Source organism: Trachypithecus francoisi, unplaced genomic scaffold (assembly GCF_009764315.1).
Source record: "Trachypithecus francoisi isolate TF-2019V2 unplaced genomic scaffold, Tfra_2.0 Lachesis_group16, whole genome shotgun sequence".
Classification (NCBI taxonomy): Eukaryota; Metazoa; Chordata; class Mammalia; order Primates; family Cercopithecidae; genus Trachypithecus; species Trachypithecus francoisi.
In genome coordinates, this window is record NW_022681461.1 from 63,271,849 (window position 1) to 63,296,665 (window position 24,817).

The 24,817-nt window shown below is 39.9% G+C and overlaps 1 protein-coding gene across 5 annotated transcripts in view; it reads right to left on the bottom strand.

The window, feature by feature from the left end:
• The window catches only part of MRRF (mitochondrial ribosome recycling factor), a 63,526-nt gene that overhangs the window by 38,404 nt on the left and 305 nt on the right, over window positions 1-24,817 (bottom strand). For 3 of the 5 annotated variants that reach the window (XM_033237556.1, XM_033237555.1, XM_033237554.1), the window contains exons 2-4: window positions 20,233-20,444; window positions 6,230-6,385; window positions 1,493-1,611 (exon numbers count right to left, since the gene is read on the bottom strand). In XM_033237556.1, the coding sequence (XP_033093447.1) occupies window positions 1,493-1,611; window positions 6,230-6,385; window positions 20,233-20,444 (487 nt within the window). Of the gene's footprint in view, window positions 1-1,492; window positions 1,612-6,229; window positions 6,386-20,232; window positions 20,445-24,484; window positions 24,792-24,817 lie in introns of those variants that run through there. The other 2 variants (XM_033237557.1, XM_033237558.1) reach the window with 2 other exon arrangements.

A 24,817-nucleotide genomic window follows, 5' to 3' on the forward strand; every position in this document is an offset into this window, starting at 1 on the left:
CACCAATAAATGCAAAGCATGGGAATGACAAATGACAAAATCTTTTATATATTTTTTTTTACTTATTTATTTAATATACAAGATCTTGCTCTGTCACCCAGGCTGCAGTGCAGTGGCATGATCATAGCTCACTGCAGCCTCAAACTCCTGGACTCAAGTGATCCCCCCACCGCAGCCTCCTGAGTAGCTAGGACTACAGGCCAACCCACTTCACTAATTTTTTTATTTCTGAAATTTTTGTAGAGCCAGGCTTTCACTATGTTGCCCAGGCTGGTCTTGAACTCCTGGCTTCAAGTGATCCTCTAACCTTAGCCTCCCAAAGTGCTGGGATTACAGGCGTGAGCCACCATGCCTGGCACAATATATATTTTTCAAAAACTCATTCTGGTTGTAGTATGGAGAACAGAGTAGGGGAGTGGTAACAGCACCCTCACAGGTGTGCCTGGCCCATCGGCTATCAGAGCCCTTTGATTTGAAACTGTGTGTTCACAGTAAGGACATTCCCTTTCTCCTATCTCTAGCCTAGTTTGTCAAATCCAACAGGTCCAACGTTGGTCTATGACTTTGGAATACAACTACTGAAACAGACAATAAGAACAAGAGGATTCCTTCACCTCATATTAGCAGATGAGGAAATGGAGGCCCAGAGAGTGAAGCAACTTGCCCAAGGTCAAACAGCCAGTTGGTGGTAGAGATGGCACCCAATTCCAGGTACTCTAGGACTCCTAAGCCAGGCCAATTCCTAGTGGACCAATAACAAAAAGGCCAATTACCTTCCTCAACTATACTTAAAATCAGAAAACCTCAACAATGCAATGTCCTAATACAACCCACCTTCCAGTTATGGAAGCACTGTGTTCCATGCAATATTCTGCAATGGTCAGTTTAGTATAAAAGGACTTCCTGGAGGGTCTACTCCAAATACTAATGCAGAGGTCACAAATTGGTGGCCCTCAGGCCACATTTGGACCATTAAAATATGGTTTTATTTGCCTCATAGTCTTAAAAAAAAAATGGAATTAGTCATCAATATTTAAAGAATAAAGATATGACATAAAAATGTGTGTTACTAGCTTCTTCTAGAAATAAAAATCATAGTATCAGGTAACACTGATTACCAGGCCTACATTCTGCCTGGCAATGATCAGCAGGAGCTGGGCAGAGGCATTCCACTCAGACAAGGCACAGGCTCTCCAGGTCACCAGAACCTTTCCACGCTGGCCAAACACCAATCACTGCATCTCCAGTATTGTTTTTCTTAGATGGGACCCGTTTGGGTATTCAAACAACTTACCTAGCCTCTGTAGCATTTATCTTTAACAGAAAAGGAATCTGGCAATGGGAAAAGAGCTTTGCCTTTTCCTTAAGTTCTCTTTATCATGTCTTCTCTCTTGTTTCATCCTAAGCTGAAGGAACACTTCCTCCTGATATGACCCAGTCTCCTCCATTCCAAAAGAGACCATGGAGAGAGATTTTAGCAAGTCCACCTTACCTCTGGGAAGCTGGCCATATTCACCAAAATCAGCTGTGGCGACTTCATAGAGATCTGGCTAATCTGGTTTAAAGCAAGTTTCCCATCAGCAGTTACCACAGCAATCTTGTCAAGGGATCCTAGAAGAAAAATTATACAGTTTTAGAATTCCAAAGAACCTTAGTAGCCCCAAATCTAAGTCCCTATCTAATTCAGATTCAGGCTGGATGCAGTGGCTCATGCCTATTATCCCACAGCTTTGGGAGGGTGAAGTGGGAGGAATGCTTGAGGGCAGTAGTTTGAGACCAACCTGGGCAAAACAGCAAGACCACATCTCTACAAAAATATTTTTTTAATTAGCAGGCATGGTGGCGTGTGCCTGGAAGATGAGCTACTCAGCAATGAGGCTGAGGTGGGAGGACTGCTTGAACCCAAGAGGTAGAGGTTACAGTGAGCTGTACTGGCTACTGCACTCCACCGTGGGCAACAGAGTGAGATCTTGTCTCAAAATAACAATAATAATTCAGATTCAACAAACATTTAGGGATTCTTACCATTGTGACAAGAGTGTACAAGGGGCTTTCACAGGAACAGCAGTATTCTGTGATAGAAAAAGCTTGAAATGTTGACAGAACTAGGTTGGAATTCCTCACCATCAACTAGGGTGGCCAACCATCCTGGTTTGCCTGGAGCTGAAGAATTTTCTGTGACAGGGCTTTCTGAACTAAAACTGGAAACAGCTGATCACCCTCACAAGCAACTCTGCCATTTACTTGCTATGAAACCTCGGGTGACTTACTTATCTTCTCTGTGCCTTGGTTTCCAACTAAGTCAAAAAATAACTACCTTAGAGGATGTAAGTGAGGACTGCAGCTAAAAACGTCTAACTAAATATAAACAATGGAGTATACAATAAACACCAAAAAATATGCATTAAAGTTGGTACCTCTTATTATCCCTTTTAGTCCTTACAACGACCCTGTAACACTGCATTATTACTCCCACTTTACAGGAGAAAATAAGACTTGGGAAGAATAAACAGGCCAAGATCACAGGGGTAACAAAAGGAAAAACAAACGCCAAGACCCAAACTCAGGTGTGCTTCATTCTGATTTCAACAAGGCTCTTTCCCTTACAAATGGAACTCAAATCCGGCTGTGCATCAGAATCACCAGGGAGCTTTGAAAATTAGATTCCTGGGCCCCACCCCAAAGAGATCCTGATTCTGTAGAGGCTTCAGAGCCTCTGATTTGGGGAAGCCTGTAATTTTTTTTTAGGTTCACCACATGATTCTAACACAGCCAGATTTGGAACCATTTGCTTATACGACCCTTCACTGTGGTACTTAGATCCCCTTTAGAAACTAGCCCATTAAACAAAACAACAACAACAACAACAAAACTATTAACATTTTCCTGTTATCCTGGATATAATCTTTATTTGCATCTAAATTCTGGAAAACCCTGGGAAAAAATTTCAAAAATGGCAAGAAGGCAAGCAATAAAGCTACAGTTACAGATGGAAAAGAGGCATTATTCAAACTCCCTTATTTCCTATGCAAATGAGAACTAGAAGAAAAACCTTACCATTCACAGTAGGAACCACTCAAGGATGGCTCATTCTGAGACACAAAGAGAAAAGGGGGGAAAAGGAGTCTTATAAACAAATTGGAGTTGTCCTGGCAATATGTTGTTAGAATAATGCAGTACCATACTATGGCCCAAAGATCTGATTTGAGATACTCAACCAGATTCAATGTCATCACGAGACAGAAGGTTGCTGACACCAGTGGCTTCAACCTGGAAAAGTCCAGGAGGTATAATGGTAAAAGTCTTTGTTACTCTGAAGACCAATGACCTGAGTTCAAATACCAACTCTGCCACTTTCTGATTGTGTGACCGTGGGTAGATCCCTTCAGCCTTCTTGGCCTCTGTTTCCTGATTTCTAAATGGGACATAAAAATTGTACTTATATCTCGCTGGGCACAGTGGCTAACGCCTGTAATCCCAGCACTTTGGGAGGCTGAGGTGGGCGGATCACAAGGTCAGGAGTTTGAGACCAGCCTGGCCAACACAGTGAAACCCCATCTCTACTAAAAATACAAAAAATTCGCTGGGCATGGTGGCAGGCACCTGTAATCCCAGCTAGTTGGGAGGATGAGGCAGGAGAATCACTTGAACCCGGGAGAAGAAGGTTGCAGTGAGCAGAGATCACACCATTGCACTCCAGCCCGGGAGACAGTCAGTACGAGACTCTGATTCAAAAAAAAAAAAAAAACTGTACTTATATTTCATAGGGTTTTTATGAAGATTAAATGACAGGACATAGGAAAAGCACTTAAACTGTGTCCCAGTAAATGCTATTATTACTTCTTGACATTCTGTGTTTTAATTTCTCTAATATACTCTAATATTCTTTAATTAAACTCTGTTCTGAATTGCTTCAAGACCCTTGCATATATTTTTCCTTCTACTGCGAACACTCTTCTCTGTTCAGATAAATCCTGCTCATTCCTTAACAGTCAGATACAGTGGCATTTAATCTCAGCAATCTTGTCTCACCTCCTAGGCTGGATTACAAACCCCTTTTATAAGCCCCCAGCATCCGAGCACATTTCCATAATAATGACAATTCTCTATATTTACTGAAAACTTCCTATGAGCAAGACATCATGATAAATGCTTTCTATAATGTATTTGCTGTCAATATCATATTAACTCTATGAGACAGCTATTATTTCTATCTTACAGACAAGAAAACTGAGGCATACAGAGTAACTTGCCCAAGATCACAACAGCTCTTAATGGAGCCTGAATTCAAACCCAGGTCTGACCAACTCCAAAGTCATTTGGTCTTCACCACTCAGCTTTGCTGTATCGTTTTATACATATTGGTTTACTTTTTTGACCCTTCACATCAGGTTCTAGGCTCCTGGAAGGTGAGGACAATATATTTTCTCTCTGTATCAACAGCACATATTAATCAGCACAGAAAACATGTTCAATAATGCTTTGATGATAAATGAATGCATGCATGGATGGATGAAAGGGAAGAGGACAACAATGAATAAACAAACCTGTATCTAGACAACTGTTAAAAGGTGTCAGTTATCTGGGAGACAGAAATTGCTGTGAGAAAGAGGAAAATGTAGGGGGGTACCTGTTGGTTCAAACGGTAATGAAAGATAAAATGGAAGAATCTGGCAAAAGAGACTAGCTAAATTTAGTCTGTTTCATCCAGTCTCTTCATGGCCCCAAGTTCTATATAGAACATTATACAAACATAATCCTGAAGAGAAAGGAAAGAGGAAATACCAACAGGAGGCCTTTTGAAATGGATCTTAATTCAGTCTTCCTGATTTGCCATAAGATCCTTTGCCACAGAAGTCCCCACACAGACTTTTCAGAATGCAATTGTAGTGGTTACCATTCCTAAATCCATATCGACACAATGCATCAAATCCTTTTCCCTCAATCTGTCCCAAGCGAGAATCTCCCTCAGCCTCATTCCTGCCCCTCATTTTCTCAGAGGTTAACATTTAACAAATTACATTCCCAACCTCTTTCCAGGCCCATCATCTTTTTAAGTTCAACAAGAGTGGAGCTTGCTGGCTAATTTTAAGTATCACATTTCTCCCTGAGCTCCTCTCAAACCGCTCTCTGGTTTCGGCTGCAGAATGTTAACAGGCCAGAAAGCACAGGGGAGACAGAGCACTTTATCAGTTTCATACCTAAAATAATAAGCAAGTTTAAAATAAACAGTTGAGAGAGATTGAATGGCACGCTCTACTGTCAGCAAAGGCAGAAATGCCCCAGCCCAAAGGTTGACAAATGACGGGAATGCTCTTCTAGTTTCACACTGGATCTCATCTCTGAACTCGGTATGTTTCTGATAGTGTTTATAAGTGGAGCTGTATTTTTCACTTGGTTTTCTTAAGAGCGAACTATTTCTAGTTTTCTTATGAACCACCCTAATCAAGACATGAGTACAAGCAGCCCAAGCTCCCACAGGTACCTTCAGAGGGGGGTCCCAGGTTTGACTTTAGGATGATGACAATTTGCAAAAGGCTAATTTAACAGCAATTAGATTTTTCCTGCCTGCTTGAACCATCAGCTGACAACTCACTTCTCCATCACATCTGCAAACAGTTCGCCTAGACAGTTCTGACATTTCCCACTTAGAAAAGCCCCTTTCAGGAAGTTATTAACCCAAACGGAATATTCCTGGTCAAGCTCAGGGGTACAGAAATGCCTCACATGGGCAGGTCTGTATCCATTTGGTTCCCAGTAAGGGATAAGAACTGCCAAACCGGACAAATTGGAAAAATCGGACCAAAGATGTCAGTTACTATGATACTACCTAGATGTGTTTATAGTAAATTCATAATAAAAATCTCATTTTTTTGAGAGTATAATTCCATGATAGCAAAGACAATACCTATTTTTGTTCACTACTATGCACTAGCACAATACCTAGTTCCACAGTAGACAAAAATTTGCTGCATGGATAAATAAACGTAGTGTTAACTATGCGCCAGGCACTGTGCTAGAACCATAATATATGTTACCTCATTTATTTTAACTCTCACCCCAAAGCTGTAAGTTAAGAATCAAACAAGAAAACAGAGGACCAGGAAACTAAAGTAACTGCCCATGGCCACCAGTTAGTAAGTGGTAAAGCTGGAACTAAAACTCAACTCTGCCAAACCCATGCTCTTTCCATTACATCCCTCCCCAGAACACTGGTTCAGTCACTAACCTGGTGAGGTCCTTATATTGAGAGTCTTATTGAAATTATCCTTGAGTGCTTCTATCACAGACTTCATTTCTTCATTCACCTCTTCCAAGTTGATTATATCCTCAACCAAGGCAGCATTAATATTCAATCTGGTTTGGGAGTGTCCTTTCCCTTTGGCTAAAAAGTGAACATTCAGTGAATAAAACAGCAGCAGCATAAACAGAGCCAATAAGCAATTGGTGAAGAAGTGCCTACTATGTACAGGGAAAAATGTCAAGTGTTAGAAAATTATAAAACATTATCACTCCACTAAAAAAGAGCCTATATTAACTGAGTGTCAGCTGTGCTAAACACCTTCTCAGATACTAGTGAGGAGACAGACTTTATAATCAGACACCCCAGGTTAAAAGTCTGGTTATAATGCATACTAGCTTTATGACCTTGGGCAAGTTACCTTTCTGAGTATCAAGTTCCCTACCTATAAAAGAATAACAACATCTATATTGCAAGGTTGCTACAAGGATACAAATTAAGTCATTCAAACACCTAAAAGAACACTATTCACATGGCAGGGAATCTATAACTAAATTAATCCCTTACTTTTCAGAAAAGTAAACAGAAGATGAGAAAAGCAAAGCTACTTGCCTAATGTCACAGGTCAGGAAATGGAAAAGTCAAGATCTGGTTCCAGATCTGCCTAATTTTAAACCCATGAACTTTCTACTAGCCCATCTCCACAAAATCTAATTAGAGAGACAGGAAATACATTAATTCATTAAAAAATGAACATTAAGACAAGGATACGCACATATCTGATGGCTGGTACAGAGTACAGACAAAAGGAACAACAGTAGTTTACAGACATTAAACACTACCAGTGGTAGAGACAATGGCTTATATTTTAGAAAATCGACAGCATTGGGAGCTGAACATAATTTCATTTTATGTCTAAATCATCCTAGTGATTTTTCATATACATTTTATGTGTATACATAGATGATTTCTGTGAGCGATGCAAATATTCTCGCATTTCTTTTATAGGGGATGGGGAAGGAGAAAAATAAAATTTTAAATAATATTTACAGTTTATTCATTAAACATTCAACAATATTTATTGAGATTCATTCAATAAATTCTGTTGAACATCTACAGTGAGCTCAATCCTGCACTATTTGTGTAGCATATTATAACTTGCAATGCAATTTCAAGTACATTCTCCTCCTTGCTATCCAAGATTGCTCTCTGAGGTAGGAAGAATAGAGATTAGTATTGCCCTCATTGCACAGATGAGAAATCAGAGGCACAAGTCATTTGAATGTTTTGCCCAAAGTAAACAACTGGTAAGCAACAGAGTGATTTTTTAAAACATTTATTTGCCCACGTTACCATTATGATTTGAAACCAATGGCTTAGGTTTTTTTTTTTTTTTTCAGAACTGACAGAAGATGTGGGGCTTGGCATGGTGGCTCACGCCTATAATCCCAGCACTTTGCGGGGCCAAGGCGGGCGGATCACGAGGTCAGGAGCTCAAGACAAGCCTGACCAACATGGTGAAACCCCATCTTTACTAAAAATACAAAAATTAGCCGGGCGTGGTAGCATGTGCCTGTAATCCCAGCTACTCAGGAGGCTGAGGCAGGAGGAGAATCGCTTGAACTCAGGAGGTGGAGGTTGCAGTGTGTCGAGATCGCACCACTGTACTTCGGCCTGGGCGGCAGACTAAAAAAAAAAAAAAAAAGATGTGGATCTTCGGATTGAGAAACACAAGTTTCAAATAGGACAATAAAAGTAAATTCACACCTAGACATGTTGTGACTGCAGAAAACAAAGGACAAAGAGATCTTTATAAAAGCTCAAGAGAAAAGACAAATTATCCATGAAGGATTAAAATTTAGAATACTTTCTAAGAGCAACAACAGAAGCCAGAAACAATGGAAATAATATCTTCAACTTTAGAGTTCTTTTTTTTTTTTTTTTGAGACCGAGTTGGGCTCTGTACCCCAGGCTGGAGCGCAATGGCGCAATCTCGGCTCACTGCAAGCTCCGCCTCCTGGGTTCACGCCATTCCCCCCCAAACCCCCCCGACCCCCGTCACCTTCCGGAGTAGGTGGGACTACACGCGATGGCCACCACACCCGGCTAATTTTTTAGTAGAGAAGGGGTTTCACTGTGTTAGCCAGGATAGTCTCGATCTCCTGACCTCGTGATCCGCCCGCCTCGGCCTCCCAAAGTCCTGTGATTATAGGTGTGAGCCACCACGCCCAGCAAACTTTAAACTTTTAGAACCAAATATGTACATTAAAAATTTAAATATATGTCTGTCAATATTGGAATGAATAGCAATATTTATGAATGAAATACTATGCAACCATGAGAAAGAATGAACTACACACAAAAATTTAAATGAGTCTCACAAACGTGATGTTGAACACAGAGGCCAGACACAAGAATACAAAACTGTACAGTACAAAGGCCAGATATGAGAATATAAACTGAACAGTAAAAAAACAGAGAAAACTAATTCATGCTACTAGAAGTCAGAATAACTGTTATCTGCAAAGGGTCGAGGGCAGTACTTACTAGAAAGAAGCACAAAGGGGACTTTTGACATACTAGGAATGTTCTGTTTTTTGATCTGGATGCTGATACATAAGTGATTTCAGCTTGTGAAATTTATGATAGCTGCACTTTCCTACAGTGCTTTTTTATTTCCATAAAAAGGTTAAAGAAATCAGTTAAGGGTAATCATCAAAACAATAAGAAATTAAAAGTATATCTTCCAAATCAGCAGAATTTAAAAGAGAGAGAGAGGGATAAAGAAATTTAATCTAGCAGGAAAAGAAGAAGAAAAAAGGAAAAAAATGTGTATTTCAAAATAGCTAAAAGAACTTTAAATGTTCCCAACACATAAAAATGATAAAAGCCTGAGATGCTGGATACCCCATATATGCTAACTTAATCATTTATGCATGTAACAAAATATCACATATACCCCATAAATATATACAAATATGTATCAATAAAAATTGTTTAAATATGCATTTTTTAAAAAAGGAAAACACATGATATAAGGAAAGTATAAAATAAGGCCAGGCATGGTGGCTCATGCCTGTAATCCTAGCACTTTGGCAGGCCAAGGCGGGAGGATCATCTGAGGCCAGGAGTTCGAGATCAGCCTAGCTAACAAGGTGAAACACCATCTCTACTAAAAATACAAAAAATTAGCTGGGCATGGTGGCGCATGCCTGTAGTCCCAGCTACCTGGGAGGCTGAGGCACAAGCATCACCTGAAACTGAGAGGCAGAGGTTGCAGTGGGCCGAGACTGCGCCACTGCATTCCAGCCTGGGCGACAGAGTGAGACTGTCTCAAAAAAAAAAGTAAGTACAAAATAAAATAACACAAATATGCAGTGACTACAATAAATATAAACGGATCGAAATGACCAGTTAAAAGTGAGAGATCAGTAAGATTTTTAAAAATCTAGTTGAATATAACACGACAGTTTTAAAAAATTATACAAGATCACAGAAAGTTTGATGGATAGGGATGGAAAAATTCAAAGCCTGGCAAACATTAAGCAAAAGAAGGCTGGTGTAGCCACCTTATCATCAAACAAAAAAGATTTTAAGACAAAATTCACTATTGGAAATCATGAGGACAACTTCAAATGATAACAGAAAAAATTCACCTGAAAGATATATAACATATCTAAGATTAAATATATCAATTAGATAGCCTCAAAATTAATAGAATTAAAAGAAGAAACTGGCTGGGTACAGTGGTTTACACTTGTAATCCCAGCACTTTGTGGGGCTGAGGTGGGCAGATTGCTTGATTCCAGCAGTTCAAGACCAAGCTGGGAAACACTGCAAAATCCAGTCCTTACAAAAAATACAAAAATTACCCAGGCATGGCAGTGTGTGCCTGTAGTCCCAGCTACTTGGGAGGCTGAGGTGGGAGAATCAGTTGAGCCCAGAAGATTGAGGCTGCAGTGGGCTGTGATTACACCACTGCACTCCAGCCTGGGCAAGACCCTGTCTCAAAATAAAAAACAACAAAAAAGGAGAAAATGATCAATCTACAAGCATACTAGGAGAGTTCAATATACCTTCCTTGATAACTGATAATTGAGCAAATAAAAAAACAGAAAAGTTGATCAACAAAATTAGTCAATTTGATCTAATACAATACACCCAACAATAAGAGAATATACAGTATTCTCAAGCACACTTGGACCTTCTATGAAACAACCATGTTTTACACACAAATCAAATCTCAACAAAGATAAAATAATCTATATCATATAGAATATGTTCTCTCAACAGAGTAGAATTAAGCTAACCCCAAAACAACCATATGTTTGAACAACTTTAAACACTTCTTAATAAACACTCATGGACTATAGAGAAATGCATAATGGAAATGTTTAAATATTGAGAAATGACCATAATAAAAATACTGAATATCAAAAACTCAAGTCAGGCACGATGGCTGACACCTGTGATCCCAGCACTCCGGAAGGCCAAGGTGAGAGGATCACTTGAGCCCAGGAGTTCAAGGTTACAGTGAGCTATGATTGTGCCACTGCACTCCAGCCTAGGTAACAAAGCAAGACCTTGTCTCTAAAATAAATAAGTAAATAACTTCATAGGAAGCATTTAAAGTTGTATTTAGACAGAAACTTCTTCTAGTGGTATATTATTCAACCTTAAAAAAGGAGACCTTGCCATTTACCATGGATGGACCCGGAGGACATTACACTAAGCAAAATAAGCCACACACAGAAAAATACTGCATGATTATACTTCTATGTGGAATCTCGGGGTAGGGGTTTGCTTGTTTCTTTTTCAGACAGGGCCTCACCCAGACTGGAGTGCAGTAGTGGGATCTCAGCTCACTACAGGCCTCAACCTCCCTGGGCTCAGGTGATTCTCTCACCTCAGCATCCTGAATAGCTGGGACTACAGGCACATGCCACCATGCCTGGCTAATTTTTGTATTTTTTTTTTTTTTTTTTTTTTTTGTAGAGAAGAGGTTTCACCACATTGCCCAGACTGGTCTCGAACTCCTGGGCTCAAGTGACCCACCCGCCTCAGCCTCCCAAAGTGCTGGAATTATAAGCGTGAGTGACCATGCCTAACCACAGGTGGAATCTACAAAAAAGCTGAATACACACAGAGAATAAAATAATACTTACCAGGAATCGGCAGGGTGGGGTGGTGGTGGTGGTGAGGAAATGGAGAGATGTAAGTCAAAGTATACAAAGTAGTAGATATATAGGATGAACAAGTCTGGAGATCTAATGTACAGTATGAGGACTATAGTTAGAAATATTGTATTATACTCTGGAGTTTTTGCTAAGACAGATTTTATGTGCTTTTGCAAAGAAAAAAGGGGGTAACTACGTAAGAAAATGGGTATGTTAACTTGCATGTAAGTAACCATATCACTGTATGTATATCAAAGCATCGTGTTTATAATAGAATTTTTCAAAGAAAAAAAGAAAACGAGAAAGGCCAAAAATTAATGAACTAATTGTCCAACTCAGAGGATGGAAAGAGAACAAGTACACAGGAGAAAGTAAATAACAAAGAACAGAAATCATAAAATCACAAAAAAGAGAGCTCAAAAAATTAAAGACTCTTTTAAAATGTTTATAATTTCTGTCAAGAACAATTAAGAAGTAGATGCAGATAAATAGTATTTAGAAAGAAAAAATGGACATGATTATAAAAACAGTATAAATCTTAATGAGAAAAATCTAAGCAGTCTCATAATCATTAAAGAAACCAATTCTATGATTTAAAGTCTACCTACACACACACACACACAAATACTAGATCCATATTACTTTACACTCAAGTTCTATCAAACACACAAGGAACTGATAATCCTGGTTTTTTACAGACCATCCCATTAGGAAAAAGAGATGCATTCTCCAACTTACACTATGAGGCTCAGATATTCTTAATACAAAAGCCAGAGAAGGATAATACTAGAAAACTATGCTCATGAAAACTAGAAAGTTACATTACGGCTAATGTCACATACAAATATAGTCTAAAAAATCCTAAATTAATACTAGCAAGCCAAATCCAACAATGTATAACACAGATTATGTATCAAGAACAAGTAGGGCTCGTACCAAGAATGCAAAAGTGGTTAACATCATAAAACCTATTGATGTTGAGTCACATTAATAGATTAACAGAGAAAAAAATGATTATCTCAGTAAATGCAGTAAGAACATGTGATTAAAGTTTAATATCCATATGAAACAAACTCCTAGCAAAATAGGCATAAAAGATATTTGCTTAGAAGAGAATACCAACAGCAAACATAATTTTTTCTGTTTAAAAATTTTTTAATTTTTGTGGGTACATAGTATACATATTTATGGGTTACATGAGATACTTTGATGTATGTATGCAATAATAATCACATCATAGAAAACAGAATATCCATCCCCTCAAGCATTTATCCTTTGTGTAACAGACAATTCAAATATACACTTTTAGTTAATTTTAAATGTACAATTAAATTATCACTGATTTTATTCACCCTGTTGTGCTATTAATTACTAGGTCTTCTTCATTCTTTCTAACTGTATATAATTTTTGTATCCATTAACAACCCCCAACTCCTTCTCACCGTGCTCCACTACCATTCCCAGCCTCTGATAACCATCCTTCTATTCTCTATCTCCATGAGTTCAAATGTTTTGATTTTTAGATCCACAGAATTGTTTTTATTTTTAGCTCTCACTTAGAGAACAAGTAAAGTTTGTCTTTCTGTGCCTCATTTCACTTAACGGAATGACCTCCAGTTCCATCCATGTTGTTGCAAATGACAGGATCTCATTCTTTTTTATGGTTACATAGTATGCCATTGTGTATATGTACCACATTTTCTTTATCCAGTCATCTGTTGATGGAAACTTAGGTTACTTCCAAATCTTGGCTATTGTGAACAGTGCTGCAACAAACACGAGAATACAGATATTTCTTCAATATACTGATTTCCTTTCTTTTGGGTATATACCCAGCAGTAAGATTGCTGGATCATATGGTAGCTCTATTCTTAGTTTTTTGAGGAACCTCCAAACTGTTCTCCACAGTGGTTGTACTAATTTACATTTCCAACAACAGTGTACAAGGGTTTCCTTTTCTCCACATCTCGCAAGTATTTGTTATTGACTGACTTTTGGATAAAAGTCATTTTAACTGGGGTGAGATGACATCTCATTATAGTTGTGATTTGCATTTCTCTGATGATCAATGATGCCAGGCACCTTTTTATGTGTGTGTTTGCCATTTGTATGTCTTATTTCAAGAGATGTCTATTCAAATATTTTGCCCATTTTTAAATCAGATTATTAGGTATTTTTTTCCTAGAGCTGTTTGAGCTCCTTACATATACAGTCTGGTTATTAATCCTTTATCAGATGAGTAGTTTGTAAATATTCTCTCCCATTCTGTGGGTTGTTTTTTCACTTTGTTGATTTTTTCCTTTGCTGTGCAGAAGCTTTTTAACTTGATGTGATCTCACTTGTCCATTTTTGCTTTGGTTGTGTGTGCTTGTGGGGTACTACTCAAGAAATCCTTGCCCACTACAATGTACTGGAGAGTTTCCCCAATGGTTTCTTGTAGTAGTTTGATAGTTTGAGGTCTTAGATTTAAGTCTTTAATCCATTTTGATTTTTGTATATGACGAGAGACAGAAATCAAGTTTCATTCTTCTGCATATGGATATCCAGTTTTCTCAGCAACATTTATTGAAGAGATTGTCCTTTCCCCAATGTATGTTCTTGGCACCTTTGTCAAAAAAAGAGTTCACTGTAGGTGTATGAATTTGTTTATGGGTTCTCTATTCAGTTCCACTGGTTTCTGATGTGGTTCGGCTGTGTCCTCACCCAAATCTCATCTTGAATTGTAGTTTCCATAATTCCACGTGTAGTAGGAGGGACCAGGTAGAGATAATTGAATCATGGGGGTGGTTTCCCCCATCCTGTTCTTGTGACAGTGAGTTCTCAAGAGATCTGATGGTTTTATAAGCAGCTTCCCCCTTTGCTGGGCACTCATTCTCTCTCGCCCCCATGTGAACAGGTGCCTTCCACCATGATTGTAAGTTTCCTGAGGCCTCCCCAGCCATGCAGAACTGTGAGTCAATTAAACTTCTTTCCTTTCTAAATTACTCAGTCTCAGGTATGTTTTTATTAGCAGTGTTTGAGAACAAACTAATACAGTAAATACTAACACACTATTGGAAGAGTGGTGTGCTGCTGTAAGGATACCTGAAAATGTGGAAGCAACTTTGGAACTGGGTAACACGCAGAGGCTAGAACAGTTCAGAGGACTCAGAAGAAGACAGGAAAATGTGGGAAAGCTTGGAACTTCCTAGAGACTTGGAGGGCTCAGAAGACAGGAAGATGTGGGAAAGTTAGGAACTTCCTAGAGACTTGTTGAATGGCTTTGATCAAAATGCTGACAGTGATATAAACGAAGTACAGGCTGAGGTAGTCTCAGATGGAGATAAGGAACTTGTTGGGAACTGGAGCAAAGGTGACTCTTGTTGTGCTTTAGCAAAGAGACTGGTGGGTTTTTGTCCATGTCCTAGAGATCTGTGGAACTTTGAACTTGAGAGAGATGATTTGGGGTATCTGGCAGAATAAATTTCTAAGTGACAAAGCATTCAAGAGGAAGGAGAGCATAAAAGTTTGAAAAATTTGGCCAGGCACGCTGGCTTACCCCTATAATCCCAGCACTTTGGGAGGCCGAGGTGGGTGGATTACGAGGTCAGGAGATCAAAACCATCCTGACCAACATGGTGAAATCCCATCTCGACTAAAAATACAAAAATTAGCTGGGCGTGGTGGCACATGCCTGTAATCCCAACCATTCAGGAGGCTGGGGCAGGAGAATCACTTGAACCAGGAAGTCGGAGGCTGCAGTGAGCTGAGATCATGCCACTGCACTCCAGCTTGGCAACAGAACGAGACTCTGTCTCAAAAAAAAAAAATAAAAGTTGGAAAAATTGCAGCCCAACAATGCAAAAGAAAAGAAATACCCATTTTTTAGAGATAAATTCAAGCCACCTGCAGAAATCTGCATAATTTAACAAGGAGCTGAATGTTAATCACCAAGACAATGGGGCAAATGTTATGTCAGACACTTTCTACCAGTCCCTTTGATCACAGGCCTGGAGGCCTAGGAGGGAAAAATGGTTTCTTGGGCCAGGTACAGGGCCCCCCCACTGCTGTGTACAGCCTTGGGACTGCATGCCAGCTGCTCCAGCCATGGCTAAAAGGGGCCAAGGTACAGTTCAGGACATTGCTTCAGAGGGTACAAGCCCCCCAGCCTTGGCAGCTTCCACGTGGTGTTGGTCCTGCGGGTGCGCAAAAGACAAGAATCAAAGTTTGGGAACCTCTGCCTAGATTTCAGAGGATGTATGGAAACACCTGCATGTCTAGGCAGAAGTCTGCTGCAGGGGCAGAGCCCTCATGGAGAACAGCTGCTAAGGCAGTGCAGAAGGGAAATGTGAAGTTGGAGCCCCCACACAGAGTCCCCACTGGGGCACTGCCTAGTGGAGCTGTGAGAAGAGGGCCACCATCCTCCAACCGAGAACTTGGTAGGTCTATCAACAGCTTGCACTGTGTGCCAGGAAAAGCCGTAGACACTCATTGCTAGCCTGTGAAAGCAGCCAGGAGGGGCACTATAGCCTACAAAGTCCCAGGGACAGAGCTGCCCAAGGCCATGGGAGCCCACCTCTTGCATCAGCATGACCTGGATATGAGACATGGAGTCAAAGAAGATCATTTTGGAACTTTAAGGTTTAATGACTGCCCTACTGGATTTTAGACTTGCATGGAGCCTGTAGCCCCTTTGTTTTGGCCAACGTCTCCCATTTGGAATGGTTGTATTTACCCAATGTCTATACCCCCATTGTTTCTAGGATGTAACTAACTTGTTTTTGATTTTATAGGTTAGGTAGAAGGGATTTGCCTTGTCTCATATGAGACTATGGACTTTTGAGTTAATGCTGGAATGAGTTAAGACTCTGGGAGACTGTTGGAAGGGCATGATTGTATTTTGAATTGTGAGGACATGACATTTGGGAGGGGCCGGGGTGGAATGATATGGTTTGGCAGTGTCCCCACCCAAATCTCATCCTGAATTGTAGTTCCCCACCTCTCATGGGGGAGGTGGAGATAACTGAATCATGAAGGCGGTTTTCCCCATCCTGTTTTTGTGATAGTGAGTTAGTTCTCAAGAGATCTGATGGTTTTATAAGGGGCTAATCCCTTCAGTGGGCACTTAGTCTCTCTCCTGCCCCCTTGTGAAGAGGTGCTTTCTGCCATGATTGTAAGTTTCCTGAGGCCTCCCCAGTCATGCAGAACTGCGAGTCAATTAAACTTCTTTCCTTTTTATTTTAATTTTTTAATTTTTTTTTCTTTTTTTTGTGACAGAGTCTTGCTTTGTCACTCAGGCTGGAGTGCAGTGGCACAATCTTAGCTCAATGCAACCTCCACCTCCTGGGTTCAAGCAATTCTCCTGCCTCAGCCTCCCAAGTAGCTGGGATGACAGGCATGTGCCACCATGCCCGGCTAACTTTTGTATTTTTAGTAGAGACAGGATTTTGCCACATTAGCCAGGCTGGTCTCAAACTCCTGACCTCAAGTGATCCACCCACCTTGACCTACCAAAGTGCTGGGATTACAGATATGAGCCACCGTGCCTGGCCTAAACGTTTTTCCTTTATAAATTACTCAGCCTCGGGTATTTCTTCATAGCAGCGTGAGAACAGACTAACACAGTCTACGTATCTGTTTTTATGCCCATACCATGCTGCTTGAGTTACTATAGGTCTGTGGTATAATTTGAAGTCAGGTAATATGATTTCTCCACAAACATAATTCTTAACATTAACATATAAGAAGTGTTTCCTGTAAAATCAGGAATAAAACAAAGATGCCTATTATCACCAGTCACATTTATTCAAATTATACTAGAGTTCCTAGCCAATCCAATGAAAGTGGGGGGAGGAGAGGAGAAGGGAGGACAATAGGACAGGAGGGGAGAAGAATGGAAAGGGACATATGTGCAACACAACACATGTACAAGAATGCTTATACTAGCATTTTTTTTTTTTAGCTCAAAACTGGAAGCAACCCAAACGTCTGTCAACTGTGGAATGGATATTAAATTGTGGTATATACTTTCAGTAGAATATCATTAAAAAAATAAAAATGCACAAACCACCATTATGTGCACAACATAGACATATGTCACAAATAGATTATTACCAATAGAAGTCAGACACAAAATCCATACTGACTTAACAAAGGACAAAACTAATCTGTGGTGTTAAAGTCAATATAGTGGGCTATGTATCCTTATAGTGGGAGAGTAACAACTCAAAGGGACATGTGGTAAGTTTCCAAAATACAAGTGACAATCTATTTATTGATTTGGGTGATGACTACATGATTGTTTTCACTTTGCGAAAATTCACTGAAGCACAAACTTATGATTTATGTACACATTTTTCTTTATATATAACTCAAAACACTAACATATATAAAAGTGACCAAAAAAAAAAGATAGGATTCCCCCAGAAATAAACCTGATTAAAGAACTACACAAGATTTTTTTTTTTTTTTTTTTTTTTTTTGAGGCAGGGTCTCATTCTGTCCCCCGAGCTGGAGTGGCAGCAGCATGATCATGGCTCACTGCAGCCTTGACCTACTGGGCTCAAGCAATGCTCCCACTTCAGCCTCCCGAGTAGCTGGGACCACAGAGATGCACCACCACATCTGGCTAATTTTTGTAGAGACAGGGTTTCCCCATGCTGCCCAGGCTGGTCGGAACTCCTGAGCTCAAGTAATCCAACCCCCTTGGCCTCCCAAAGTGCTGGGATTATAGGTGTGGGCCACCACTCCTAGTCTTGTGCAAGATCTGTCTGGAGGAAACTTGACACTATGATCATAAATTTCATATAGAAGAGGAGAAAGTCAAGAAGAAAAAGCATATGTGTGGTAAGGGGAAAGATTTGTACCACTAAATTGAACTTTATGACAGTAAGTCAGGCAGTATGAAATTTACTGCAGGGAGAGATAAGCAGTTCAATAAAATCAAGAGCTCAGAAACAATACCATATATATAAAGAAACTCACACAACGGGGGGACATTACAAATCTGGGAGTAAAGAATAGGCTAATCAATAAATGATTTTGATACAACTTGTTATCCACCTGAAAAGGAAACTTCAAAAATTACCTCACATTATATTCAGAAATAAATTACCTTGCAATAGAGGGGTATTTCTTAAAGAAGACACAATTAATAAAGGACTGAAAAATATGACATTAAAACCCATTTCAACAAAAACATCATAAAGTAAAAAGCAAAGAAGATACTTGTAACACATATTATTGACAAAGAATGAGCATCCCTAATATTAAAGAAAGAATCGAATAAATCTAAAAGAAAAAGTCAAACAACCAACTTCTGCAGCCTCTAACTCCTCACCTCAAGTGATCCTTCCACCGCAGCCTCCTGAGCAGCTGGGACTACAGGTACAGGCCACCAGGCCCAGCTTTTTTTTTTTTTTTTTAAGAGGCAAGGTCTCATTACGTTGCCCAGACTAATCTCAAACTCCTGGCCTCAAGCAATTCCCTCGCCTCAGCCTCCTGAGTAGCTGGGATTACAGGTGTGAGCCACAGCACTCAGCTTAACCAACTTTTATAGAGGCAAGCAAAGAAGACAAAACTGAATAGCTTACAAAATATGAAAAAATTCTGCTTATGCACTGTAGTCACTGTCTAGTGTACTAGAAGACTGTAATACTGTAGGCATCAAGAACTAAAGTTTCTGGTTCTGCCATTAATTATATAGGACCATGGGCAAATTTCTCACTAATTATCTCAGTTTCTTCGTTTATAAAATGGTGAGATCTGGATTAACTAGATAATTATAAGGATTTCTTCAATGGAAAATTACTTCTTCAATGGATAATTATAAGGATAAAATTAGTAAATGTATGGAAACTTTAAAAAATATAATGTAACATACAGATCAAAGGTTATTACTCTTAACAGAATATAAGTCTTCTAAGCATTACCATTCTTTCAGCAATTTGTTAATTTTCCTATTACAGAAAAGGGAAGATCTGCATGAAATTAGAAAAGAAGAGTCAGCGGGAAAATATTCAGCAGCATATATCTAGCGCCATTCTTGGGGGAGGACTCCTAATCCACCACTGCAAATTGCTGGTGTGACTATTTTCTATCACTCATTCTTTCATTCAACAAAATTTGTCAAAAATACTATATCCAGGCCCTGTTAGGTGCTAAATAAGAACAATATAGAACCTACCTTCATCAGGTCCAGCATAGAAGGCAGAAAAATGATAATCAGTCTTACATTTAATTAATTAATCACTGCTGTTTTAAGTGCATCAAAGGTAAAAAAACAGAATGCACGAGTGCAGTTAACAGGGGACTTGACCTAGTCTTAGAGGTCAGGGAAGGCTTCCCAGAGGAAGTAGCATTTAAGCTGAGACCTGCAGTACATCAAAGTCTCATTCTTGGATGACACAAGCCATTAAGATCATCCATCTAAATCCATGACTCTAATACCCACTTCACCCAACAACCTTCTGGTCTTAATTATACTTCCAACATGTATCTTCCTATATGGAGACAATATATTGATCCCTGCTACAAGCATTCTGGCTTGCTTGGCACTTATACCTCTAACTCTAAATCTGAAAGAAAGAAATTAGGCATTTTCTGAGCTACCAAGAAAACAAATGAGGCAGCATGGTAATAAGAAAACAGGCACTGGGTTGTAACACCATCTCTGCCACTGTAACCTTTTAAGTTAATCAAATGAAATAGCTGAGGCCCCATTTCCTCATGTTAGCAAGGGGAGAAATTCAGTACATCTGAGATACCTGCTAGCTATAATTCAAGGGCCAAATTTAAGAAAGGGGTGAAGTAGGAGAGAACATCACATGTCTCTACCTTTGGCTTTCTTGGTAGCGAAATGGCGGACTGGTACAGCTGAATAGGCCACATACTGCCTATGGCCATGCTGTCTTTCATGCACTGTCTTCAGTGTAACTTCTGAAATGGGTTTGATAGAGGCTGCAAGATAATTGCGAAAGGCAGGGTGGAACATGCGGAAGCACTTTAATCCCAAGGCCATGACTGAAGACAATCCTTGGAAACATCCACTAAAAAGAATAAGACAAAAAGCAGATCTAAGTAAAAGAGACCATATTGCAACTTCAGATAATTCGTACCAATTATCAAGCAATTCCTATAAACTGAGCTAAGTACTAGACAATTTAAATACATTATCTCTAATCCTTTTCCCAACTGCCCTAGAAGAAAGTATTATTTGCCTCATTTTACAGAATGAAGAAACTAAGGCTTACAGAGATTTAAGAAACTTCCCCACTTTGGACTCCAAACCCCAAGTTCTTTCCACTGCACCAAAATGCCCATTAAGCAAATATGCAGCAGACTAAAATTTCAATGATTCTAATTAAACCCTTATATGAGAAAAGCACAAAATCTTGATAAAGTTTAAAGAGGGAAGGCAGAGCACTAGAAGAGGACTTTAAATAAGAAAACCATCTCAACGGGCATAAAATGACTGGAAAATTCACACGACAGCATTTAATTAAAATTTTCTTTGGTTCCTTACGCACTGATTACCAATTAGGATGCCCTTTAATGTGAGTCTAAAGCATGATTGAGGTTTGAGGTCTTCCATGGTATAGAACTAGAGCTCTGGAAAATGCCACTCTCTACTATGTTAACACAAGTTACGCATTCTACATCTGAGGTCTTTGACCATGGAAAGATGCCATTGCCTACAACTACCTCAGGACAGAACACAGCCCTAGCTAACTGACAAAATATCAATAGCTTTTGCCAGTAATGTTGCATGGCTCAGCTAAAAATTAAGAACAATTAGTATCAAATACCAGGAAGCTGCTTCCTTTGAGTAACAGTCCCACATCTTATGTTTTTTTAAAAAACCCATCCTAAAATTTTGATCCAACATAATGGAATGAATAACATGGGCTTTGCTGTCAGGAAGACCTGGAAGCCAATCCTAGCTCCATTACTGACTCCTGAATATTTCTGCTCGTTGATGTCTTCAACTGTAAAATGGGAATAATTGTACTTATTTCTTAGGGTTGGGAATAATTAATGAGGTTATGCAAGTAAAGCCCTTGACACAGTACCTAGTAAACAGCAGAAGCCCCCCAAAATAATACCTGTTGAAAGCTATCACCTTTTCTTTCAAACTTTTCAAAAAATATTATCTTCATTATCTTTTGAGACTGAGTCTCACTCTGTTGCCAAGGATGGAGTGCAGTGGCGCAGTCTTGGCTCACAGCAACCTCCTTCCTCCCGGGTTCAAGCAATTCTCATGCCTCAGCCTCCCAAGTAGCTGGGATTACAGGCACACACCACCATGCCCAGCTAATTTTTTTGTATTTTTAGTAGAGACAGGGTTTCACCATGTTGCCCAGGCCGGTTGTGAACTCCTGAGCTCAGGAAATCCACCTGCCTTGGCCTCCCAAAGTGCTAGGATTACAGGCGTGAGCCACCATGCCCGGCCTCAAAAACTATTATGTCAGGGTCAGACACAATAAAGAAACCTTGTATGTTATTAATGATGTACAAAATAGCCTACAATTAGTCAGACCTGGGTGTAAATTTCAACTTTAGGCAATTTACTCTTCTGAGCATCACTTTCCTCATCAATGATAAAAATAACTTTGAACTTAAAATAAAATAATGAATACATGTAAACAACTAACATAGTGCCAGGAATATAGCAGCTTAATAAATGATGGCTATTATTTTTAAAGCAAATGAGTAGCACAAAGACAAATAATTTCTCTTGATGGAATTTTTAATAGTAAGGGATACTAGAAGTTAGTGATCAGTGTATGAAGTCTATAAAAACAGATTTGATGAAAAAAGGAATATTTTTCTTCTTTATTAGTATCAATAGCTACTATTAATTGAGGTCAAGTTTGGACTGTTTGCTTTAACCATATTATTTCATTTAATTCTCTCAATAATGCCACAAAGAACATATAATAACCCCCATTTTACAGACGTTGAAACTGAGGTTGAGAGAGAGTAAGTCACTGTCCAAGGACATGGAGCTAATAGCCAAGCTCTATTTTAGCAGAACTGTTCACAGAGGTTTGGCTCAGAGTGAAGTTTCTATATCTAGGTTTTTCCCTAATAAAACTAATGCCTAATTCATACTTACAACCAAATATGGCTGTAGAATAATGAGTAGTTTTTTATTTTAGTCTACAGGATCTCAATCTGGCTGCTCCATTTAAGATAGGTTTCCTGGTGTTCCTGTTGCAGGTCATAATACCAACTCACAAAGCAACAGGAAATCAAAATGGGTTAGAAATAAACAACCTTTGACAGAAAACGCAGCACCCAAAAGCAGACCCAGTACACGTAAACCGGAAGACAACTCTATAAATAAACCACATTGCTGAAATGCATAAGGCGTAGATTTTAATTGCACAGAAGTCAGAAAATTTCAAAGTGGAAGTTCAATAAAGGCAGTCCTTTAGGTCCTTTACCTTAAGGTTGTACAAATTAACATTCTGTTCAGCACAGATAAAAAAATTAAAGTTGAAGAAAAATTTGTTGAGATCCCATGTATTAGCCAACAAAATTAAGCTATACATAGAAGCAATGTGGGGAAGTGTCTGAGCTCTGGACGTAATCTGGAACTGGAATCTCAATTCCTCCACTTACTAGCTGTGTGACCTTGGGGAGGTCATTTAGCCTCTCTGAGCTACAGCTTCCACATCATCATCATAGTGATATTAATGAGGCTTTAAAAAGATAACAACAATGACAACAATACCTAACATTTATATAACGATGACTATGTGACAGAAACTATTCTAAGTGGCTTACACACGTTAACTCATTTGAGCCTCATGATAACCCTGAAGTAAGTACTATGATTATTCCCACTTTACAGATAAGAAAACAGAAGCAAAAATCTGCCTAAGATTTGAATTCAGGCAATCGAGCTCCAGAGTCTATGTTGTTAACTGCTATACTATGCATATAAAACACTCAGCATGGCTGGGAACAGTGGTGGGTGCCCATAGTCCGAGTTATTTGGGATGCTAAGGAAGGAGGATCACTTGAGACCAGGAGTCCAAGGCAAGCCTTGGCAACATAGTGAGACCTAATCTCTCAAAAACAGCAACAAGCCAGGCGCGGTGGCTCACGCCTGTAATCCCAGCACTTTGGGAGGCTGAGGTGCGCGGATCACGAGGTCAGGAGATCAAGACCATCCTGGCTAACACAGTGAAACCCCGTCTCTACTAAAAATACAAAAAAAAAAAAAAAAAATTAGCCAGGCGTGGTGACCGGCGCCTGTAGTCCCAGCTACTTGGGAGGCTGAGGCAGGAGAATGGCGTGAACCCGGGAGGTGGAGCTTGCAGTGAGCCGAGACCGTCGCACTGCACTCCAGCCTGGGTGACAGAGCGAGACTCCGTCTCAGAAAACAAAAAACAAACAAAAAAAAACCAGCAACAAAACACATACAGTACAATGCCTGGCATCCAGTAGGTACACAATAAATTGTAGCTAATAAACAGCATCCCAACTATTAATTTTTTTTTTTTTTTTTTTGAGACAGAGTCTCGTGCTCTGTCGCCCAGGCTGGAGAGGCGATCTCTGCTCACTGCAACCTATGCCTTGCGGGTTCAGGTAATTCTCCTGCCTCAACCTCCTGAGTAGGTGGGACTACAGGCACCCGCCACCACACCCAGTTAACTTTTGTATTTTTTAAGTAGAGATGCGGTTTCACCTTGTTGGCCAGGCTGGTCTCGAACTCCCAACCTCAGGTGATCTGCCCGCCTCGGCCTCTCAAAGTGCTGGGATTATAGGCAATAGTGTGGTTTGAAACAAAAAAAGGCACTAAACTTAGAGAAAACTCTGAAAGAAGTCTTGGTTCCAGCACTTCCTAGACACGTGACCTTAAATCGGTCAAACTCTCAGGACCTCCGTCTCATCTGTAAAACGTAAATAACAATACTAGTTGTCAGGGTTATGTAAATAGAGAAGGGCTACTGAAATGACAGTTGCTTTGCCACTGGGTGGCACATAGTAGTTAAAAGTTCAGGCTTAACAGTCGGAGAGACCTAGGTCTGAATTTAAGCGCCCTCACTTTCTGACCGCGTGACCCTGGTAAAATTACCTATTTGAGCTTCCGTTTCTTCATTATGGGAGGGAATAACATCTACTCCCACGGGATTGTTCTGAACCTCAAACGTTCTCGTCAAGTGTGAGGCTACTCTTTAGTAAGTTCCTCCAGCATCCCCTAAATTCCTAGCTGGTAAAAGGAACCTCGCCCCGACCCCATGAGACTCGCTCCGACGCTACAGGTCCCGCCCTCAGCCTTAAAGGTCAAGCTGACCTCGAACGGATCGGGCACGGTAGTCTGGTCCCCTGAGGTCCCCCAGAGGTCCCTGAGTAGGGTCTCTGGCACCCAGACAACACGCGCACCTCGAGGCCCTGTCAAGGACACTCA